The 23,446-nt window shown below is 41.7% G+C and overlaps 2 protein-coding genes across 2 annotated transcripts in view; one reads left to right on the forward strand and one right to left on the reverse strand.

Annotated features, from left to right (window-relative positions):
- Positions 1–23,446, reverse strand: part of LOC134436102 (keratinocyte-associated protein 3-like) — a 123,250-nt gene that overhangs the window by 39,909 nt on the left and 59,895 nt on the right. The gene's annotated exons all lie outside the window — the stretch shown is intronic.
- Positions 1–23,446, forward strand: part of hpca (hippocalcin) — a 51,549-nt gene that overhangs the window by 5,944 nt on the left and 22,159 nt on the right. The window contains exon 2 of the mRNA XM_063185139.1: positions 21,645–21,790. Within this exon, the coding sequence (XP_063041209.1) occupies positions 21,695–21,790 (96 nt within the window). The 5' untranslated portion in view covers positions 21,645–21,694. The remainder of the gene's footprint in view (positions 1–21,644; positions 21,791–23,446) is intronic.

A 23,446-nucleotide genomic window follows, 5' to 3' on the forward strand; every position in this document is an offset into this window, starting at 1 on the left:
CTATAAAGTCTATAAAGCCATTGTTGACTTTTATTGGTATGTGTTACATGACTGTGAAGGCAGCCATCACATAAACTTAATACATTACAAAATTCAAGATGGCCGACATTTACTATATCAAAATCAACATTAACCTAAGCTTAATGCTTTCAGTTTCAGGTCTATAAAGCTATTCATTTGTGAATTGAAGCACAGAAGATTTTCTGCAGGTCCAAATTATTGTTCAAATAAAAATGACTAAGAATCACTTCATGTAGGTAGGTACAGTACCGGTTATGCAGTGCTACCTGTACTGGATTGACTGCCTGTGTCAAGGCCAAGGCCTACAAAGTTGTTTCAGGGCTGGCTTCAGCTTATCTGAAGGCTATGAAACCATATGTTCTGTCCAGGATGTTACATTCCTCCAATTTCAACAATCTTGCCATGCTCTCTGCTCACAGAACTAGGCTCTTTCCCACACAGCAAAAGTACACCGTAATGGATCCGCCCCGGAGTCCACCGTCCGGAGGCCATCCTCCGGAACGGATCCGGTAAACGGGGCCGTATCGGCGTCCACTTGCACGCCGCCTATCATCCGACGCGGAGGCGTGGTGCGGACTCAAAAGGGACCCGTTTGTCACCCGCAACGGATCCGCGTGCAGAAGCGTACCTCCGCAGTGAGCCCGGTTCGGAGGCGCGACATCCGATGCGGACTCATTCCGTGTCCACTTATTGCATCCGTCACGGTTCCACTACTTTTTATCAGTTACGGACCCATTCCGGACTCATAGATGTTCCGGGCCGGGACCATTTTGGATCCGTGCTCATAGTTACTTTCTTATTATGCTATAATCCCAATAAACGAACACTAAACCAGTTAACCGTTTCAAACAGCATTTAGATTTAATTCTACAGATAACACAGACCTGGCCTAGACACCGTTTAAATAAGAACCCGAAAAAACACAACCTGACTAAGAACTTCACTCATCATGATTTTTTATTTATCTTGACATTATTTTTCTGTCTCACTGTCATGTTGAACAATCGCGTGTCGTGGCTGCCTTCTCTTCCTTCCCTCATGCCTCATCAGTCGACGGGGAAACATCACATCAGCGCTCCGATCTGAAAAGGCAACAGAGCTAAACTTAGAGCTTTCATTTAAATTTTGTAAGATGGCAATCAGACATTGCATTGCATATGGAATGGACAACGCACTTTCACATCTCTATCCCGTGACAGTAATGATGTTGAATATTATAAGATGTACAATGTCCTACTTACTCTTGGTCGTAAAAGCCGGGAGGCAGCTGGGCATCACCGTAGCAGGGTGGATTACAGCTGGCTAGCCCTGTCCGACCCACAGGTAATTCCACCTGTTTACTGTTGCACAAGATTAAGGACAAATTCAGATATTTGTAGCCCAACCACGGACACCTGTATCAAACTATGAGCCCAGCTACTTCATTCATTCACCAATGATGGACAGCATATGGGACGAGGGCGCAGTTCATGGCCATCCATTAATTGCTAATAAATAATTAGCCTGGATTTCGTTAACGTGAGGAGAACATGATGCCACCGCTTTAGGATTTGTACCGTTAAAAACACAGTTGGTGCCAAACCTGTTGAGAGCATCACCAATCCGTGTAAAAGTGTACCATGAGCCAAATTCAGACCAATATAGCCGTTTCATAGGAGTATTTGAACACTTAGACCTACGTTTAACTTTACACAAGTTTGCTTCAGTCAACCGGTTTGCTAGTAACTGGCTAGCAAGCTAACGTAAACAAGGCTGTTAAAATGGGCACAATGTTGATAATTTTTATTCAACTGCACTTCCTCCATGTATCGGATGGCATCATATTTTAACAGCATTTAGAAAATACTACAATAGCCAATGTAGTTCTCCATGTCTTTGAATGAATGAACTAGCTGTCTCGTTTTGAAAACAACTAGGGTTAACTTACACTTTTAAAGTCATAAAACAAAATCTGACGAAATATCAATAAGCATTGATAGTATAAAAGCTTCAGATATACTTTTTGTACCTTTGTGTATCACCTAATATAAATAAATCAATACTTACTGGAGAGCGCTGTTCGGTCGTGTCTGCCCCAACAAAAACTGTACCAACGTCCGTTAGATTTTACAGCGCGTCCGCGTTTGTGAATCAGATATGGATGCGATTATGGTCCGCGTTTTGACGGTAGAATTTGGGGCGGCGCACGGTGGCGACCCTGATCCACCAAGTGGAACCCAAAGGAATGTGACAGTGACACGGATGTGGTGACTTGAACGCGGCTCCGCATCGGAGTCCTCTGCTGTGTGGGTTGGGATGACAGTCAGAGCACACCCACGTCCAGTAATGGCCACACTATCATAGCTTTGTAAGACCTTTGGCATAATGAAGTATAGGTGGAACAAGTGTGAATGTATAATGAAAGAAAAATACCAATTACTGAAATAAAAATGAAATGAAACCGTCTCCCCCAATGATGCTGTACAGCAGGGGTGCTCAACTGGCGGACCCAGGTCCGGATGCGGACCCAAACGCAATGTCATCCGGACCAAGACAAAATCCATCTGTATTTAATATGTATAATACATGAGATTTCGCTGCCATGCGATCTGTATTTCTGCGAAGCAAGTCTTATGACAACTATGACAACTCAGTGAGTGAGCAAGAGGCCAATGCGGCCAGCGAGTGAGCCTATTTTTTCTGCATCGGTCCGTAGCGACTTTTTTGGACCCTGGAAACATACGAAATTTGGCGAGTGGACCTTTTCAGTTTCTAGTTGAGCACCCCTGCTGTACAGTATTCTCTATAATATTGCATGGGATAAGGTGGTCCTCTTGTCCATTCTTCTGCATAGTTATTCTATGAAATGAATGAATAGGATTTTCTTTTACTTCCCGATCAGTCTAGAGAGTTCAGTTGGTGGCAACTGGCATTCTTTTTGCAACTGGCCAAATGCAAGCCAACATTTGTGCACAAGATGTATAGTGTGTCACAAAAATTTCAGATGCTCTTCCTCTGAGACTGAGGGATCTTGATGGTGGACAGTGGGCTCCACTCCTGTCATAAATCACACCTGCTCCGTGCTCCACCTGCTGCTATGCTATTGAGGAACTTGTCAAGTGCCTACAAATAAATACAACTTCAAATAAACCAATTGGAAAAGGGTCAGTTCAGAGGAGATCCAGGATATTTGCTAGTTCAAGGGTTTTTGGACGCCATGTTGAAGTTTGACAAAAGATGAGATAAACGTTGGTAACATTTCATGTAATGTGCTTAACAAAGTATTACCAATAGGGGTACAATACTGCAGAATGGCTTTATAGACCTTAGAACAGGGTTCCCCAACCTTTTTAGCACCAGGGACCGGGTTGAGTCCCATTTTTTTTTGGCGGACCGGCAGTCACGCGTTATAATAATAGCAATAGGCCCTAATAATAATAATAATGATGATGATGATTATTATTATTAACAAACTATTATTATTATCGAACTATTATTATTATTATTTGTTATCATTGTTATTATCAATAGGCCTATTATAATAATAGTATCAATTGGGTCTAAAAATAAGGCCTAATCATTTTCCTTCACGCTATTCCAAATGTGTAACAGCCTACATTTCAACATAATATTTAGTATTTGACAATTAAACTGACAATTACCCCACTAATTTTTGGAGCCCTTCTTGGTCATAGGGCTAGTGGTGCAAGGAAGATCACCCAAAACTAGGCTACTACATACTACTACTATTTTTCACCAGCGAGAATATGCGTTCTTTAGTCTGGCCATGTTAGTTTTCATTGAGGAAAATTTTGTGCAATTCACGGCTATTTATGACTGGGTTATAGGTCTCCTGGTTAAGTGGCGCTTCTATTAATTCAAGGTCAACTGTTTCCAACTAGCAGTCGTCATTTTTTTCCCCCGAACAACACGAATAGTTGGAAGCTGGAATTTGATTCCGCTGAAGTTTGCCACTAGCAGCTCGTGCCCTCGCGTTGCGTTTGTGTGGGCTGCATAAGTCTTAACCAGCGTGTGGTTCTACCGCGGTCCGAGAGCCTTTGGTCATATGTGCAATATTTTGAAAAAGGCAAAAGGTTGCATGTCATCGCCTGATTTTCTGTTAACGCTGACTTTCAGGAGCTCCTGTAACAAGTGTCGGTCGTTATTAGTTGCAACCACAAGACATGTCTCGCAACGCAATTACGTTCGTAACACAGCGTTGTTGTCACGAAACTGAAATAGCAACACATGATAGAAGTGGATTTCTAAAATAAATCCCAAACGTTTGCTTCGCACCGTTCAAAAGCCTTAAAAAGAAAGAGCCAGAGATGGCAGCCAAACGTCAGTCACCTTCATCCACTGTTTGCATTGCAGCATTGAAATGTAAAGAGGGCGCGGCCTCGCAGCATGCGTCCGGCGCATTTGACATTCAACTAGTGATTGGACGGCACAAAGAAAAGTTTGCTTGTTGTTGAAAATTAAAATACTTGTGCTACGTCTAGTCTAATTCAAATATTAATATGGTGCTACTAAAAGTTATGTTTGAGATATGTTCTGCACTGCAGTTCATAACAAAGGCATGTCTTCTGGATTTTTATTTTTTTTTTAACTTAGGCCTATGTCGTGCGGCCTGGTATCAAATAGTCCACGGACCGGTACTGGTCCGCGACCCGGTGGTTGGGGACCGCTGCTTTATGTCATGTCAGCCATCTTGGATTTTTGCGCTAAAATTAAGGGGGGGGGGCTCTAAGAAATATTATAAACATTATATAATGATTATATAAAACACCAATTCCAAAAATGTATGACATGTTTCTTTCAATTACATTCAATTGTGTTAGAATATGACCACATATGCCCCATCTTGGATTCTGGGCGTTTCCACTTCAGAAAAAAATTGAAAACAGGTGGATTCGAAGACTATGGGGTTTGTAGTTGATAAAAAACACAATTTGGAAAAATCTATATGAAATGTTCCTAAACCTCTTTTTTGGGACAATAGAACCCGCACTATATAGTGCTTTACTTTTATAAACAGCTTACCTCACAGCGTTCTTACAGACTAAAACATATGAGGCTTGGGAACCTCTCCCTGAAAATGCCTGTCAAATGATAACTTGAAGTCATGGCCATACCTCAACACCCTGTGTCGGGCCTGAAACTTAGTAAGTGAAGAATTCTTGCACATCTCCTTGGTCAGGTGCGTAGGAGTGGAACCCCTACTCTCCAGACACTGATGCCCAGAGGACTTTTAACGATGAGTTTAATTTGAACATTATGTTGTAGTTTAATCCCCATCATGAATAACACATTGATGTAGCCCACATTTATTTGTACATGCCACAGGCCCATCTCCATTTGCTCTCTTACTGTTGCTGTTAATTAATTATTTTTTTCTCCCCCCACCTCTCTCCCTAACGCGCGCGTCCGCTCTCACTCTATCTCTCTGTCTTTGGTGCGCGCACTGAATCCGCTCCTATTCCAGGTATTGGCCAGACTGGAGACTGACAGGTCTGACAGCCGCCTAGCGCACAGACAGAGCGCTCTATTCTTGTGAATGACCGACATCATTCAGGAATGGGATACTATTGGTCCAACACCACAAACCGAACTATTTTAAACCAAGTTTGTAACCATTTGTTTGTTTGAATTGCTTGAAGAAGGTCACTAGACCGAAACGTTGCATTAAACCATGCAAATGTGAACAGTGTGCTGGAGCTTTCTTTGCTTTAACGTTGGTGACCTAGGGGTTCCACTCCTACGCACCTGACCAAGGAGGTGTGCAAGAATTCTTCACTTACTACATACCTCAACACCCGACACTGACAGTAGCCAAGATAACCATCCACCTCGAAATGCAATATGAGTTGGCCCATCCACGATTTTTGAATTAATATTGGTTAGTAGTGGTGTGGATTGGCACTGCCCTCACGATCCGATTCGATCACGATTCGGGAGGTAGCGATTCCATTCGATTTGATTCTATGCGATCTGATCTGATCTGATTCAATTCTACACTACATTGCAATGCATTACATTTCTACTGAAAGCAAAGCAAATGTTTAATCAGTCATGATGAGGCAATACAAGTGGTCAGATACTGAGCAACAATTTATTGGCTGTTTTCTGTATCAGTCTGTATCAGTCTTGCAATGTTTCGAAGTGCTTTTATTTAATTTAACATTCATTTGCTCCCGAAATATCCATGGAAGTAATTGAAACTTAAAAAAATTGCCGGATCGATTCTGGAACTTGCCGGATCGATTCTGGATCGAATCTGTCGCAGCAATAGTCAAGGCTGCTCAAGTAGTCCTACAAAGTAGCCTGTAAAAGCAGGGTAAATGTAATATGAGAGAAGGGAAATATTTTGCTGAAGTTTTCATTTACTCTTTCATTTACCACATAGGTCACTCACGTCAGATCGAGGGTCATTGACAATTTTTCGTCATTGACAATTTTTTTTTGAAGGATGACTGAAAATTCTGAAGCCTGTCCGTCATTTTGACAGTAGTTTAAATAGGCTACTACACATCAAGTGTGCATTTCAATTCGTTATTATCTGAGCAGACCACATTTCTTCTTAAATAGGCTACTGTAGGCTATCCTTCACCTTTCTCCCTCTCTCTCTCTGCTTGGCACGCACCTGTTACGCATCTGCAGAGCGCGCGTCCCTGCAGCCACATAAGTTAATGAATTAGAAATGGACGATGATGTCGGCACAACTGTTCGATTAATTAAGATTCAGAACCGTTTGCATACCTACCTAGGACTAGGCTACTACTTGTCCCCACAATCTGATTTAATGGCAGGGCGAAGTTATCCCTCTATCGCCTTTCATGAAAGGGTTTTTTTTCATATCACATCCTCAGGCGTTGCTACAAACTCCTCGTTAGGAACAAAAAGAAGGCGGGCCTATGTGAATAGCAGAAGTAAGGCACTGTGTTTTAGAAAAGTAACTTTAATCTGACTACTAGTTTTGAAATAGACTACTCGTTACTCAAAAAAAGTAGTCAGACTACAGTAACGCGTTACCGGCAACACTGCTCACAATGACGCATCCAACTCCTAGTCTCCACAATTGTACCCTATAACATAACATTGTTCTATCCATGCAGTTTACACTCATTTAGAAATGACATAAAATGTATTGGATGCCAACAAAACATATTCCTAAAAATAGCACTTTCTCAATATTGAGAAGGCTTGACACGTCAAAAAGAAAGTTACTGTTTGCTACATCGCACCCACGAAAATGGACCATGGTTTATTATAGTATTACTATGATTATCATGGTTCTACCATGGTATGTCATGATTACTCTAAGTACTCTGAACCTACCATAATTGTACCATGGCTTACTATGGTATTGCAGTGATTTTTATGTAGTAACATGGTTCTACCATGGTATGTCTTCATTACTCTACCCTTACGAAAATCAACTATGTTTGTAATGCAGTAACCATGGTTTTGCTACCACATTTAAGTACTATCAGCTAGGGATGCAAATGATTAATCGACTTTAGATTAGTTGTCGAGCAAGAGGTTGCTCGATCAAAATGTATTAATCGCGATTAATCGCTAGAGGGCGCTAGAGACTGTTGAGTAGTTCTAGTTCTAGGCCTATTCAAATCCATGGTGCGCAGATTTTATCTATTAAATCGTCATTGCAACTTCTAGAGTTCTTGTGGGTCTTTTGGAGATGTGTACTTGAATCTGTGATTATGCCAAGACCAATGGTGTAAGTTGTTATTGTTTGAATTATGAAAAAAACGATCTTTCAAGACAGGCAAATGTCACTGCAAGCAGCATTTCACTGTAGGGTTAAGCTTGCTATGTTAGCTTGGCGTGCTAACTAGCGAAATCACAAACGCAGTCATTTCAAATTGTGAGCTGTAATTTTAATCACTAACAACCTGTCAGATATCAAGACTAGTATTAGGTGAACTGTGCATGGTAATATATGACCATGCATGAAGAGGAGCACCATCTGTTCAATTCCAGGTGAATCCATGTTAGCTGTAAGTGTTGTTGTCATAGCTCCATTCATTCTCAATGGAGCCTGTTAGCTTATTAGCTCTCCTTACAGACACAGGAAATAGCTTTTTTTTGTTCAGAAACGAACTTTGTTGACATTACTATGCATTATGGACAACAACACACCACCCAAAATATAGCATTTCTTTATTTTGAAGCGTATAAAATTAAAATGCTTGTGGTTGATCATGCTGGCTGGCACACCTATATGCAGACAAGTTCTGAGTCTGATCACGTTTCACTCAATGTTGTCTGTCATCATATCTCAGGCAACAGCAAGGCGACATAGAGGGGGCATGGGGCTACTAGTTCACTCCTGGGTGAAACCAAGCAATGCCCCCCCAAAGGTGGTGTGGAGATGCCATAGAAAACATGTCTGCTTTCTTTTCCTAATGCATAATTACTTGAGGAATACATAATATAAGATAACATAATACAATATGGGCTAAATTATCATAATATAATTCTCCTAATATAATTTTAATATAACAATATATAGGCCTATACTTTTTGAACTCAGTGTTTTAACTAGCTGATATTTAAAAGGCCCTATGAAATTCAGGTGAAAAAACGCCGCTTATCAATTAATCGAAAGTCGATCGATAACACTATCAACTAATGATTAATGAATTAATCGATAATTTGCATCCCTACTATCAACCAACCATAGTTCTAGTACAGTATATCTGTCATAGTTAGGGATGCAAACGATGAATCGATTAATCGACTTTAATCGATCAATGCGTTAATCCAGCGGTTCCCAAAGTTTTTCCCCTGCGCACCCTCTTGTACATTTCAGTGTGGTTTGCGCACCCCCTAAGCAAATATTTTGGTGTGCTAATGGCCATTGGCCACAGAAGTAAGATTCACTGCGTATTCACTGCACATTATGCACAGTTGTTTTGGGGAATCCTCTATTCCAATAGTCTGGGAGTTAAACTACACTTCAGATGGACCATTCCAGCATACAATTCACCATACAACTACTTAATGTTCATTAATGCTGAATGAAAACTCACATATCCACCATTGCTCTATTTAGCTCGCGCACCCCCTCATGGCAGGCCGTGCACACCACAGTTTGGGAAACCCTGCGGGTTAATCGATTAAAAAACATTAATCGCAATTAATCGACAATTCATCTGACAAGAGAACCAGGTGAAATGGGCATGTGAAGAGTCTGTGAAGAGGGGTTTGAATAGTGGGAATATTTAAATCACCTTTGGATTAAATAATTGAAATTAATTTAAATGTGGTATTTTATCTCATTTTGTAATTAGATTTTTTAGATTTAGTAGGGTTTTTTGAGAAACATTGAGATTTCGGGGGGGAAACGCCGCTTATCAATTAATCGTAAGTTCATCGATAAGGCTATCAACTAATGATTAATGAAATTAATCGATAATTTGCATCCCTAGTCATAGTACAGTACAAAGATTAACCATGGTTCTACTATGAAAACTAATCATGATTTTACCATAGATTTACCATGGATTAGTTAGTCATGGTTTTTAGTGTAACCATGACAACCATGGTTTGTGAATATGGTTTAAGTATGGTTTACTTAACCCTAGTATACTCTTTGCCCTAAACCATGGTTCCCCCCAAACCATGTTTTTTAAACCATGGTCGCCCACCCCAAAAGCCCTTTTTCATGGTTTAAAAAAAAACATGGTGGGGGGAAGAGGTGCATGGTTAAACCATAGTGACGAACCATGGTTTTCTTGGTTACCCAAGAAAACACGAAAGCCCTGAATAACTTTGTGAGTAGCCGTGGTGCAATGGCTAGGGAGTTGGACTCTAGATCACAGGATTGCAGGTTGGGATCCTGCCCTCGCCATTCCGTAGACCTCCACCCATGGCTGAAATGCCCTTGAGCAAGACACCTAACATTGATCCAGGGACTGTAACCAATAGCCTATAAGTCGCTTCGGATAAAAAAAAGGCATCAGCTCACTGTAATGTAATGAATAAGCTTAACTATTAACCATGGATAGTTGTCATAGTAAAACCATGGTTAATTTTTGCATAGTTAAACGATGGTAAATCCATAGTTAAACCCAAAGAGGCTTGAGACAAGAGAGCTTACTCATGTCATAACAGCGTAGTACGAAATGATGGCGAGGGGAGTACGGAAATTTTATTATTCTTCTACGGTCAGTATTGGAAGCATCAGGGAAGCATGCAATGACACTTCCGCGAGGGTCGGAGTGTGGAACAGGTCATAGGACAGCGTGAATGTTTGTCAGCTGTCCTTAATTACCCCCAGCAATACTCATGAACGGCGTGACGTTTTCCATGTGCGTTACGCCCATTTGTGGGGGAAAACAGGCAATGCAAGTCAACTGGTGGTGTTGGGGTTTAATAAACGAAAGATAAGGACCTGTAGACAAGCGTTGTTCACGCGCAACATGCCGAAAACGTGTTGTGTTGCCGGCTGTTCAAATAATATAGCCAAACAGCCGTGGCTGAAGCATGGAAAGTGTTCTTTTAGGCTAGCCGATGTAGCATGTAAGTCAATGAGACATTCGGTTTGTTTTCACCCATAAAGGGGCGTAACGCAAATTTAAGCGCAAAGTACCTGGATGGCCGTTCATGAGTATCACTGCTGACCAACAGCTGCCGTTAATTTGGCCACAAATTATCCATCATGGTGTCGCCCCCACTGACCATGCGCAAGGGAGTACGGAAATTTTATCCATCGCACCCACTGACCAATGACCATGCGCAAGAGAGTTAATTTTCCATCCACTCGTGTCCTCAGGCAACGCCCCCGTACTACACCGTGGCCAATGCATCTCCCCCCGAGAGATTGTTCTTCTGTTGAGTTTCTTTGGTCAAACCATTGTTGAATCATAGTTGAACCAATGGTCGAACTATAAGCTTAGTCAATCAATGGTTAAATCATAGTCACAAACCGTGCTCAAAAAAACGTGACAACTATGAGTAACTAAAAACCATGGTTCAGTTCACATAGTAAAACCATGGTCAATTTTCGTAAGGGCATGACTACTACGTTTCCCCCCCTTATTTTATTATTATTAGGCTATTATTATTTTTTTATTTTTTTTCAGGAACGTTAGCCTAGGTGGTCACCTAACCAGAAAGCGCTGCGTGAAACACTTCTATATTTTCATCTCTGTCTCTGAATCATAGCAGCAGCATGTTTATTTCTATTTGATTGCATCAACTCAATTTTTGCACAACAAGCCTTTATGTGGTAATTAATAGTAGTAGTAATATACACTACCGTTCAAAAGTTTGGGGTCACCTTCATTTTTCCAGTTATTTGTTTGCAATTCAAGTCGCAAACATCTTTTTAATAGCTTGAAATGGAATAATGGAAAGTACTGAACAGCCACAGGTGAAAAAAGGTTTGATTACCCATAAAATTGGTTAAACTGGACAGTAGAGTGAAATCTAACCAAGCTTTTTCACCCATTTATTACATAGAAATATGTGTTTTAGTCCATTTTTCTACGGACAGTTCTTTGGTTTATCAGAGAATGCATGGAACTATTGGAAAGCTCAGTGTCTGCCCTTTCCAATGGTAGGTGTATGACATTTGTTGAGTTGCCAAATTCAAGTCAAAGTAGCTGTATGATTTTCTACTACCATCAGAATGAACCTACTTATGAATGCACGATCCATTGTCTCAGCAATGTTTTAGTGTGCAAGCCATTGCCATACATCGTTGGAAAGTGTAGATTCTCCTCTTTCAAATAATGTGTCATCTGGCATTGTATGGATTGACTGAGCAGACATCAACTTTTGAATGCATGGGGCTCATAGAGCTCATGGGCAATTCTGGACCTCATCTCATCGGTGGAATGAATCTGTAGAACCGCAACTGGCTATTATTAGTGCCAAAGGAGATTGCACTTTGATTAGTACACCAGACTAGACACTACCTTAGTAAAGGTACACTTTAATTAGTCAAAAGTTAGTCATTCAACAGTTACTTTTTTCAATATCAAATTGCTTATTTGTTGCATGCATTAATTTCAGGGAACAATAACTCTATACACTGATACATTTTATACCAGAACTGAAATTGAAAAAGAATAAGCTTAACTGTCAGAAAGAAGCATTGTGGGAGGAAAGTGTGGTGACCCCAAACTTTTGACCAGTAGTGTATTTCTTCTCTCTCTTTCGCAAACACATTGAATGGCAGTTGTGTATGATAATGCACTTTTGACTCCTGTGTAGTTGTAATGTGAAGAGAAAGCCCACCTGGGAAACTCCAACTCCCATTGTCATTGTAACACAGCACTCAAGTGCACACTACACACAATGAAATTGCATTTATGCCTCACCGTGCAGGGGGGCAGCCATAAATGGCGCCCCAAGGGAGCAGTGTAGCAGGAGGGTACCATGCTCAAGGTACCTCATGAAGGAGGATAGGGGAGAGCACTGGTTAATTACTGCCCCCACCAACCTGGCAGGTCGGGAGTCAAGCCGGCAACCTTTGGGCTACAAGACTTACGCCCTAACCTAACTGCTTACCCATGACTGTCCACTGACTACCCATGATTGTGAGTAGCTACAAAATGTGCTCAAACGTTGCAAAGAAGCAGCTTCCATCCAGTGACTTTCTAATATCCCCTCTCAGGGACAGATTATGACTTCATAGGCCCCGGGTGCAGGCAACAAGAAAGGCCCCCTTTCATAAGCATTGTTGGTTTACCAAAAATTAGGGTTTTTAGGCCAGATTTTATAGACCTCATATTGTTGGGGGGTTCAGGGGTTTGTCCCCCAAGGAAATGAGAAAACACAGTTGTTAAAAGTGTGATTTTTAAATGCACCATGAGCATGGAAATTTGACTTTTGGGCGCCTGGGCCTGGGCCCGGTAGGCCCGTGCAGTAATCCATCCTTGTCCTCTCTCACAGAGGACGCAGCCTGGTTTCCTCATTCTTATTTTTACCTCCTTCATTAGCACCTGTCCTGCTTATAACCTTTTCCTCCCACCCCCTTCTCTTCACCTCTTACACAATGATACTTCAACATTTGTTCATCCGATCCGCCTCTCTTCTCTTGCTTTGAACTTGCTCATTCCCTCTACAATTAAGAATGTTTTATCTCAGTATGTTTTAGGGATGTAACGGTATACAAAAATCACGGTTCGGTACGTACTGTACCTCAGTTTTTGGGGTCACTGTTCGGTACATTTTCGGTACAGTATATTTAAAAGGAAAATACATTCAAACAGCTACTTTGGGTCTGGTACTTTTCTCAAAGTCTCACAAAGAACAAACCTCTACATCTGTTTTTTTTCTTGCATTCTCTCTCAGCGTTCTGTATGACCCATTAGGCCTGTAGAGATACACTGTATTCGTACCGAACTGAACAGACCTTCGGTACGGTGCAGTGCTGTACCAAACGGTACAGTAGTATGTTATGTTTATGTTTTTACTGCCTGCTGCCTACATACAGCGGCAGGAGGACCTGTACGCGATTGGAGGAGTAGCCTAGTAAGGAAAGTCTACTGCAAGCGACCAACAAGAGCTTGAAGTAGGCTACCCTCTCACTAAAATATGCAGTTTGAGAAAACTTTGGCTCCCTGATGAAATATGCAACACGCCAAATCACCTTTGGAGACAGCTGTCTAGACAGCATGGAACAGCGATCAGAAGAGCAAGTGAGGTTGGGGGTAAATTTCCCACTGTCCATAGCCTAGTAAACCAGCGCCACCCGCTGGACGCCACATTTTCTTGGCTGCAAGTGGTCTGGCCTCGGACGGTCGAACATTTTGAACACATTGCCCTGAATCTGGCAAACCAATCACAACGCAGAGATTTGTTTTGAATCAAAGTGGGCGGGGTTTTGAGTGACAACAAAGCTCGCAACGCTGGGAAAGCACATCAACGAGAAAGATGGCGCTGATTGGTCAGAGCGTTGGCCTATAGGCACAGGCTTTGAAAGACAATGGAGTGTTCTCATCAACAATCTTCGGATGTACTATTCATTGGGAGGCCAGACTAAATTACATATCCAATCTCACATTTAGGCTGGTTTATCAGGCTACACTGTCCAGCGAATCCACAGCAATACAAGATGGGTGCACAGCAATGTCTTATGTGGGGAAATAGAGAATTGTGCTTTGTGAGACCTTGAAAAAATGCTATTACTTACACTGATGAAATGTCCAACCCAAAAGTAGCAGTTTTCACTGCAATACGCGTGTATTATCAATAAATCCATTTGACAACATCTTGAATTAATAGTTGAGCCAGTGTTTCCCACAGAAATTTTGGAAACTATGGGGGCAGCCGNGGTGTATTTTTTCCGGGGGGGGGGTGGGGCTTCTCACACGGGCCTTTTTTTTTTGGGGGGGGGTGTATTCTTGCAGCGTAAATGCAAAACGGCAAAACAATGACTACAGTATGACATTGGCGCATGGAGAAACTGTAGGCCTGGGCCTATATTTCAGCCATTTACATTTTGAGAAATAAGGCTACATAAGATTTTACCCATGAGTTGTATAATAGTAGTACATTGTCATTGTCAAAAAATGCAGTACAGTGAATAGTTTCTGTTTACAACAGTTTCATTCGTCCCTCATGCAGGGGTCTGGGAAACAATAATAAAACAAAATAGGAGCAGAGATAAGAATTTAAGAGCACTGTGAAATTGTTAACGCATAGACAAAAAGGGTCTTAGAGGGTAGGCTATGCCTTTTCCCTCACACATATCTGTAGGCGTACACATTCTACATGAGTGGTGCTGGTCACAGGGCCAGTTTTTTTCCAAATTCCTCCCATTAAAAGGGCTGAACAACATATTACACATTTATGTCTATATTCACATTCATTACACATTAATTTCTATATGCAGCCCGATGTCTCCTCTGCTGTGTCAATGAAGGTCTGTCACCAAACTCATTACAACTGTAAAACAAAGCCTAGGGAGTGTTAGTAAACTCATCCCAACTGTCCCTTCTCTGAAGGTTTTTTATATTGCTCCCAAACCCAAGTAAACTACAACAACTTGACTAGGCTTTTGATCCCTGTCTTTCAAGCACTTGTGGTTCTCTCTATAGCAGGGGTGCCCAACCTTTTTTTAACCAAGATCTACTTTTGAAGTTGATGGTCTGCCGTGATCTACCAAGTCAAATTCAAGGATGTCAAGGAAAAATTCAAGGAAATTTAAGACCACCATTTATTAATCACCATTATTATGAACAAAATGTTTTTAGTAGGCTATGGCCGTATCTTTTCAGTGTGTTTTTAAAGTGTGTTGAATAGCCTATCTTTACAAAGCAATGCAGCACTGATAGTATGCAGAGATAATTTCAGTCATACACAAGTCATAAACAACTGAAACAATTTTTAAATGATAAACATTTGGTATATAAAAGGCACATAGGCCCTATTTCTAAAATATGATGAAGCATTATCATGCCTTCAGTGGTATAGGCTACAAATTAAAAAGGGCTCAGAAATTCACCATTTGTTATGGGTAAATAGTAGGCTACTGAGAGAGAGAGAGAGAGAGAGAGAGAGAGAGAGCAATGAGAGAACTCATTGGATTGGTTAACACCCCTGTTAAGTGTGACTTCTTCTATGAAGGTTTTTTTTTTCAGCTCTCTGGGACAGTAGCACAGCAAAGGCTTTCTATTGTGAGTTTGGCCAATCGTTTTGTCCACAACTGAAGCAAGAAACAGCACAAATTGAAGTGAATTCCATAGGCCTACATGTCAACAACTAGCCTAACATTTCCCTTACACGCGGCACGCGATGTAAACGCAGTTAGCGATGATGCATGCGACTAGCGATTTGGACGAAGATCCTCGCATATCGGCGTGTCATAACGCATCGTTGCGCACATGTTCTGTTACTCACCCGATGTTACACATGTGCACACATGAATCAACTGTAATACCCTTACGGTCACTTCCTAATGCTTTCCCCTCATTCTGTGTTACCGTGGGACTACTCATCTAACCAATACAGAGTCTATAGGATGTATTTACTCCAGGAGGAAAATGCGAAGGAAATTCAAAATCGTAATTCAAATCGTTTTTAACAAAAAAGGATATCGTTTAAAAAAAATAATAATTTTTTTTTTTTTTTTTTTTTTTTACATTTTCGTAAACTATGGCGGCCAAATTTAAACTATGGCGGGCCGCCATAGTTTCCTCAATGTATGGGAAACACTGTGAGCTTTAGGCCGGCCGCACACTGGCTCCGACAGCACTGCGGCGCACTTTTGCTTCCGACAGAATTCGGACCCCCAAACCCAATTTCACACGAACATTGCATTGATAGTCAATGGGCGGCGCCGACAAAATAGAACTTGTCTCTAATTGCTATCCGACATTGGCGCCAGTGTGCGTGGTTCTATTGAAAACAATGGAATCGAATTTTAGCTGAGCAGTGGTCAGCACTTTGTCGGAGCTGGTGTGCGGAAGCCATTAATCTTCGTCAACAGTTTCAAAACAAACATGAACAAATTAAAATGGCCTCCAATGACAAAAAAAGCTCCACATGTTTGCCGGTGTCCTGTCGATATGAGCTCCCTGTCGAGATGAGCTCCTTTTAGCTACTGAGCATGCGCACGCAAGCACACCTCCACGCCGCGACTTCAGCTACCGAACAGCTGATCTTGAACATGTTAAATATCAACTGCAACAACGCAACGCAACGCTAAGTAGGCATAATAGGTGTAAGGTTTGCAGAACAGGGAAACATCCGTGCCACAGACGCTGGTGAGAGAGATGCATTGCACTAACCCCACTGGGTCATTTTTAGCGCACACCCTCTCCATTTCCTTGCGCAAAATTACCCCGCGTCAAAAATTGTTCTAATAATCTAATAAAACTTAATAATAATCAACCCTACTGATTTAAGAAAATCTGACCTAGGCCAGGCTTTCTCTCGTTGCGTTTCACTTCTCCTAACTAACACCTGTGTCATTAGACAGGCTGTCTCTGTTTAAAAAAATGCAAGCAATTTAATTCCCCCACCTGACTTCTCTTATGTGGCATGCATGCCAGCCCGAAAACGTGCAGATCTACCAAATGCGAAGCAAAATGTCCTGGGAACAGACGAGTTCAGCATGGATTTAAATATTTGCTGATTTTTTTTCAAAGGAGCTGTGTTCGTTTCTAAAGCCTAGGCCTATAAGCTATAATATTGAGTTGGTTATTAGAAACTTCTCCGCGACAATCTAAAGGCGCGGACAAGACACGCTGCTTGTTTTAAAATAGTAGCCTACTGAATAAAATAGCCTAAATAGTCAATAGGCCTATTCTATAGGCAGGTTATTAGCTAATATTTGGCTATTATTAGAAACTTCTCCAGAAAAGTCTAAAGGCACGGACGAGACATGCTGCTCGTTTTAAAATTGTAGCCAAAATAAAATAAACAATCAATATTTTATTGGCAAGTTATTTTAACGTCTCCACGGAATGAAAATCAAGGTAGCTAATTTCGACGAGGCAGCATAAATAGATAGGACACCACTGTCGAGTTAGGGTACCGGGAGCTCATCTCGACGAGGCAGCTCATCTCGACAGAACGCAGAGTGGAGAGAGAAGACGGTTTCCACAAGCTCTGAAAGGAGAAATGCTAGTGGATTCTAGAGTCTCTATGGAAATCAAGTTTGCTAGTCTGCTTAGAGTAAGAGTAACATTTATTAATCCTGAAGGAAATTTAGGTGTCTAGTAGCATACATACAAAAAAAAGGATTTCACATTAAACATTCAGATATAAGAAGGCTCTCACTGCAATAGTTGTTACTGATTGTTGGAGGAGGGATGGAAGGGGGGCGGGGGGCATTTATGCGGTCCAGTCACCTATAACAATCTCTTTCAGTGTGTTCTTCTGTGTTGTTGAGTTAAATAGCTGGATGGCCCTGGGGACAAAGGACTTACGCAGCCTGTCAGTCTTGCAGGGAATGGCGAGGAATCTGTCGCTGAACAGACTTTGCTGGTTGGCAAAGACTGAGTGCAAGGGGTGATGGTCATTGTCCATTATTGAGTCCAATCTGCCCAATGTCCACTTTTCAGCTGTGGTACTGAGAGCCTCCAGTTCTTTACCAGATCTTTAACAGATCCTGCTTTCCTCACCAACTTGTCCAGCATCTCTCTTCCTAATGCTCCCGCCCCAGCATGCCACAGCATATGAAAGCACACTAGCCATGAGAGACTGGTAAAACATCTGGAGAAGTCTGTTGCAGACATTAAATGATCTTAGCTTCCTCAGAAAGTAAAGCCTGCTCTGTCCTTTCTTGTAGACTGCATGTGAATTAACTGACCAGTCCAGTTCACAATCCAGATCAGATGGGGGGGGGTTGGTGGTGTTCAGCTGCAACTGATTGGTCCTACATTATCTAACAAAGTTTTCCACCAGTCCCCTGTACTCCCCCTCCTGCCCATCTTTAATACATCCAACAATGGCAGTGTCATCTGAGAGTTTCTGTATGTGGCAGGTCACAGAATTGTAGCTAAAGTCAGTGGTGTACAAGGTGAACAAAACCGGGGAGAGTACCGTTCCTTGTGGAGCTCCAGTGCTACTGATCACAGGCTCTAATGTTAAGTTACCCAGTCTGACGAACTGGGGCCTTTCTGTGACATAGTCAGTAAACCAGGTAACAAGCCCTGTCCCCACTCCCATTTGCAGTAGTTTGTCTCTTAACAGAAGTGGCTGAATAGTGTTAAAGGCACTGGAAAAATCAAAGAATATAATCCTCACCGCACTGCCTCCTTTGTCCAGGTGAGAGTGTACCCTATGTAGAAGATACAGTACAAGAGAGCATCCTCTACTCCCACACTGTCCTGATAGGCAAACTGGAGGGGATCCAGTGCATGGCAGACCTGTGGCTTGAGATTAGTTAAGCTTGAGGTTAATCAGCAGCACACGTTCAAAGGTTTTCATGAGGTGTGAGGTGAGGGCAACAGGCCTGTAGTCATTCAGTTCTTTTGGGTGTGGCTTTTTGGGTACTGGTATAAGGCATGATGTCTTCCACAGTGACGGGACCTTGCCTAGCTGTAGGCTCTTATCGAATAGGTGTTGAAGAGGCTCAGCTAACTCCACTGCACAGGTCTTCAGCAGTCTAGCACAGACGCCGTCTGGGCCTGCTGCCTTGGGTTTGTCGCTTAAAGCGACAGTACACATTTAGTCTAATGATAACCTATGCATATGAATTCTAATTATTTGAACTTCCCTACATAACATTTATCATTCTAAACATTTTGAAAGGTTTTGTTTAGCCTACTGTTTATAATGAATTAATTAAAATGTAAGAAATGAAACTAAGATTAGAGTATGACTGTACAGTTTGACATTGGCTAAATAAAAAAAAAATAGGAGCACTATAAGAATTTAGGAGCACTGAAATTTATTGACACCATTTCATTATTAAGTTAATGCACAGACAATTAGAGTCTAAAGCCCTATTCGGACGGGACTAGTTTTATGTATAGACATGGGGAAATGTTATCTCAGGATGTCGGCAATAGAAATGGCCGATTTGGACTGGATCAAAATATCTCAGTAAACGAACCGAAAGTGGGAGGGGTAATCTCATCACGCACCGTTGTGACTGCACTTGTCGCCATGCGCGTGCCAACTACTAACCCATCAAAATCCATTCTAATGCGTCATGCGTGTCCTTTCATTTGCGTTTGACCATCCTACCTGATTTTGACAGCAAACACAGCTTGGCACAACTCCCTAAAACAAAACTAACGGTTTACTGCAAGGCTGTAATGTTTGCAAGCCCAGGGAAATTCATGCGCCGTAAATGTAAAGCATCAAAACAATGAGTAAAGTGTGACATTGGCGCATGGAGAAATGTAGGCCTACATTTCAGCCATTTATGTTTTGAGAAATTACATAAGATTTTACCCATGACATGTATAGTAGTAGTACATTGTCATTTATATAAAAAATGCAGTACAGTGAATCATTTCTGTTGCAACACACTTTTCATTCGTCCCTCATGCAGGGGTCTATGCAATGGAAAAAAGTAAAACAAAATAGGTGCACAGATAAGAATTTAGGAGCACTGTGAAATTATTAACGCACAGACAAAAAGGGCCTAAGAGAGTAGGCTATGCCTTTTTCCCCACACACATAGGCACACACATTCTACATGAGGGGTGCTTGTCACAAGGCCATTTTTTCAAAATTCCTCCCATTAAAAGGGCTGAACAAAATATTACAAATTTATGTCTATATTCACATTCATTACACATTCGTTTCTATGTGCATCCCGATGTCTCCTCTGCTGTGTGAATGAAGGCCTGTCGCCTAACTCATTATCATACAACTGTAAAACAAAGCCTGGGGAGCGTCAGCAAACTCATCCCAACTGTCCCTTCTCTGAAGGTTTTTTATTGCTCCCAAACCCAAGTAAACTACAACAACTTGACTAGGCTTTTGATCCTTCTGTCTTTCAGTGGAGGTACGCGAATTTAGACAACTTATCATGTCAACCCCTTTTTTTGTATTCAAACATGGACAGAATTGTTTTATATATTATTTTTTAAATCTTACCTCAGGAGAAGTGGGTGGACTGCGTACCAACATGTTTTACCTTTAGACCCCTGCATGAGGGACGAATGAAAGTGTGTTGTAAACAGAAAATGAAAATGTTGCAAAACATTTTGCGAAAATGTATTTCATTTGTTTTTTTTAAAAATTGCAAAATAGTTTTTTAGGGCCATATCGGAAAAGATTCCTCAATGTATTTGAAACACTGGGCCTAGTATGTTTTTTTTTTTACTATGTTCTTTTGGGTGTCGCACTTCAATAGGTAGCCTACTGTATATGAATGCAAAATCTCAGAGCGAATTCATTTGGGTTGAACACAAGTCATCAAGCGATGGCCCCTTGATCTGTGTGTGTGTGTGTGTGTGTGTTTGTTAGTCAGTGCCTGTGTTGATTGGCAGACAAAGATGTTGTTGACCTAAATCTTAAGAGAGAACAGATGCTGACACTGTGGATGGGCACCATGTGGCCTGGTCTCATCTGGCTCTTATCCCACATCAATTGTAAATGTTGGTCGACAAAGTGGATTGGACGAGGACGACGGACGGATCATTTGAACAGCATGGGCACAGATGGGATGAGGAAGGGTGGGGTTGCCCCTGCCCAATGCCCTAGCTCCATAACATACGTGTAACAGAAGTGAAAAAATAATTGGAAAAAAATCTAATCGCATCGCATCGTAGGAAATTCTTAAGTATCAAAAATAATCTAAATCGATACTGTATCGTGTCGTCATGGAGGCTGTGATTTACACCCCAGTATCTACATCTTTGCATCTCTCCCTCATCGCTCCCCCTCTCACTTCTGCTCTGAGCTTTCTTTGCACCCACATTAATCCGATATGGTCATGGTGTGAGCATTATATTGCTGTACAGTAGAGGCAGTGCAATGTAGGATGGTAACTTTGAAGTTACAGACAAGGATCTTAGTATGGTATTGGAATTGCTGTGGCAATAATAGTATGAGGACCTTAGCTACCAAAATATTCAATTAGCTACCAAAATATTCAATATGTTACCTGCATAACAGAATATGACAACAGACTAAAAATGTAATACTATTTATGATGTGACTGGCTATTTGGTGATAAAACAGTGATTGTCTCTTTGTCATAGATTTGAGGAGCTCTGTCCCGTGTTGCTCCTGACACCACAGACTTGTCGCCATGGGGAAACAGAACAGCAAACTCCGTCCGGAAATACTGCAGGACCTCCGGGAGAACACAGAATTTTCCGACCATGAGCTGCAGGAGTGGTATAAGGTGAGTATTAGGGCGTATCAAATGCCCCAACCCTGTTAACCCGATAATGTACGCCATACCTCCTGTGGCACGCTGTAATATTACATTACATCAGTAGCGGTACGCGGAAAATTTGAGTGGGGAAGCACAAATACAAAATAACGCAGGTGGCATCATCATAATACGAGGTGTCGATATGCATGGATTTCAGTTCTTGCAGTATCTCTATTTAATAGGCCATGGCCCATGAGGTTTGCAGCAAGTGAAATGTGTAAGTAAAAGGGACACAAGTCATGTTTGCTCTACAAAAAGTTTCCCAAACTGATTGAGACGATGCAAGGGGTCACTAGAGAAGGGACAGGTTGCATAGTCTAAAACCTCGGATATGCTTTCAGATATCGGCTACCAACCATTCCAGTGCAAGTCCATCACCTCAAAACCGGAGACCTTTTGTAGCCTAACACAGACAAGCGATCACAAAATAGTCAGTGTTTTCACGTAATGCAAATTCATCCAGATCCCCATCAGCCCAGCCCTCTGCACGAAAGAAGAGAATAATAACTTAAAACAACAACAAATGCATTGTCTCTTTCTCTGCCCTGCTTGTTGTCACACGTGCCCTACTGTTTTTCGCGATGGCAGCTAGGAAAGGTTGCGCAATCTAACTGACAGAGAAAACAATCAAAACATTGAGTGGGCCTCGGCTGCTAGCATCAGTCCATCTGCCACGACACATGACTTTATCCCGCATTGATTGACCACAACAACATTACAGCACATTACGCTGTACACTGTGGACAACAAAAGCACCGCAGTAACTTTACAACAAAGTGATGATCATTTGTCATCAGTACCAAAGCAGCATAGAATCATTGAACATCGAGGCACTCGGTGGTGCTATTACAAGTAAGCAAAACCTAAATATGACTTACCCACCAGTTGCCTCTCGATAGCACTCTCCGAAATTAGGTTCATCAAAACGCTATCCAATTCGTTGTCCAAATACTGTCCCTGCAGGAATCCCAAAACCGATCTCAAGACAATTGGTCTCTTTTGCTCTCCATGGAGTCAATTTAAAACTCTATCCGTGAGACTGCACCAGCGCGGGTAAAGTGGTATCTCTCTTACAAAATACTTATTTGATATTGATTGGTGGTCAACAGCTTTAGGGCGGGTTTATTAGAACCAACATTCAATCAGAGATATTCTAGACAAAGATATGTCATCTTGTTTCTTTTCTGTTATCCACTTTATGTCGGGTGAACGCCCCTTTAGGAGACCTTCGGTTAGGAGACCTTCGGAGTCCTGAGATTGAGAATAAATGAAGTCCCCTTAGCGCTGTAGATGGCGGTAGCGCACGTCTTGTGCAAACACATCAAAAAGATAAGAAGAAGGAGGGGACAACGCCCCCTTAGGAGACCCAACTTGAGCACACGCATTTGCATTGAGTGGGCGTGTTTTGCGATATCTTGCTCTGATTGACTATTTTTGATTCAATCACTACGTGAAAGCCTGGAGTAAGCAGACAGTCTGAAAATTACCCAGGAAGTTTTTTCCATACAATGCACAGCAATACAGCCGCACTCTGATTGGCCAATGCGCCTCAATGCTCTGGTGAAGCAACATGGGCGTTGCTGAATGCATGCTTCTCCTCATACACGTCAGTAGCCGAACTAA

Source organism: Engraulis encrasicolus, chromosome 20 (genome assembly GCF_034702125.1).
Source record: "Engraulis encrasicolus isolate BLACKSEA-1 chromosome 20, IST_EnEncr_1.0, whole genome shotgun sequence".
Lineage (NCBI taxonomy): Eukaryota > Metazoa > Chordata > Actinopteri > Clupeiformes > Engraulidae > Engraulis > Engraulis encrasicolus.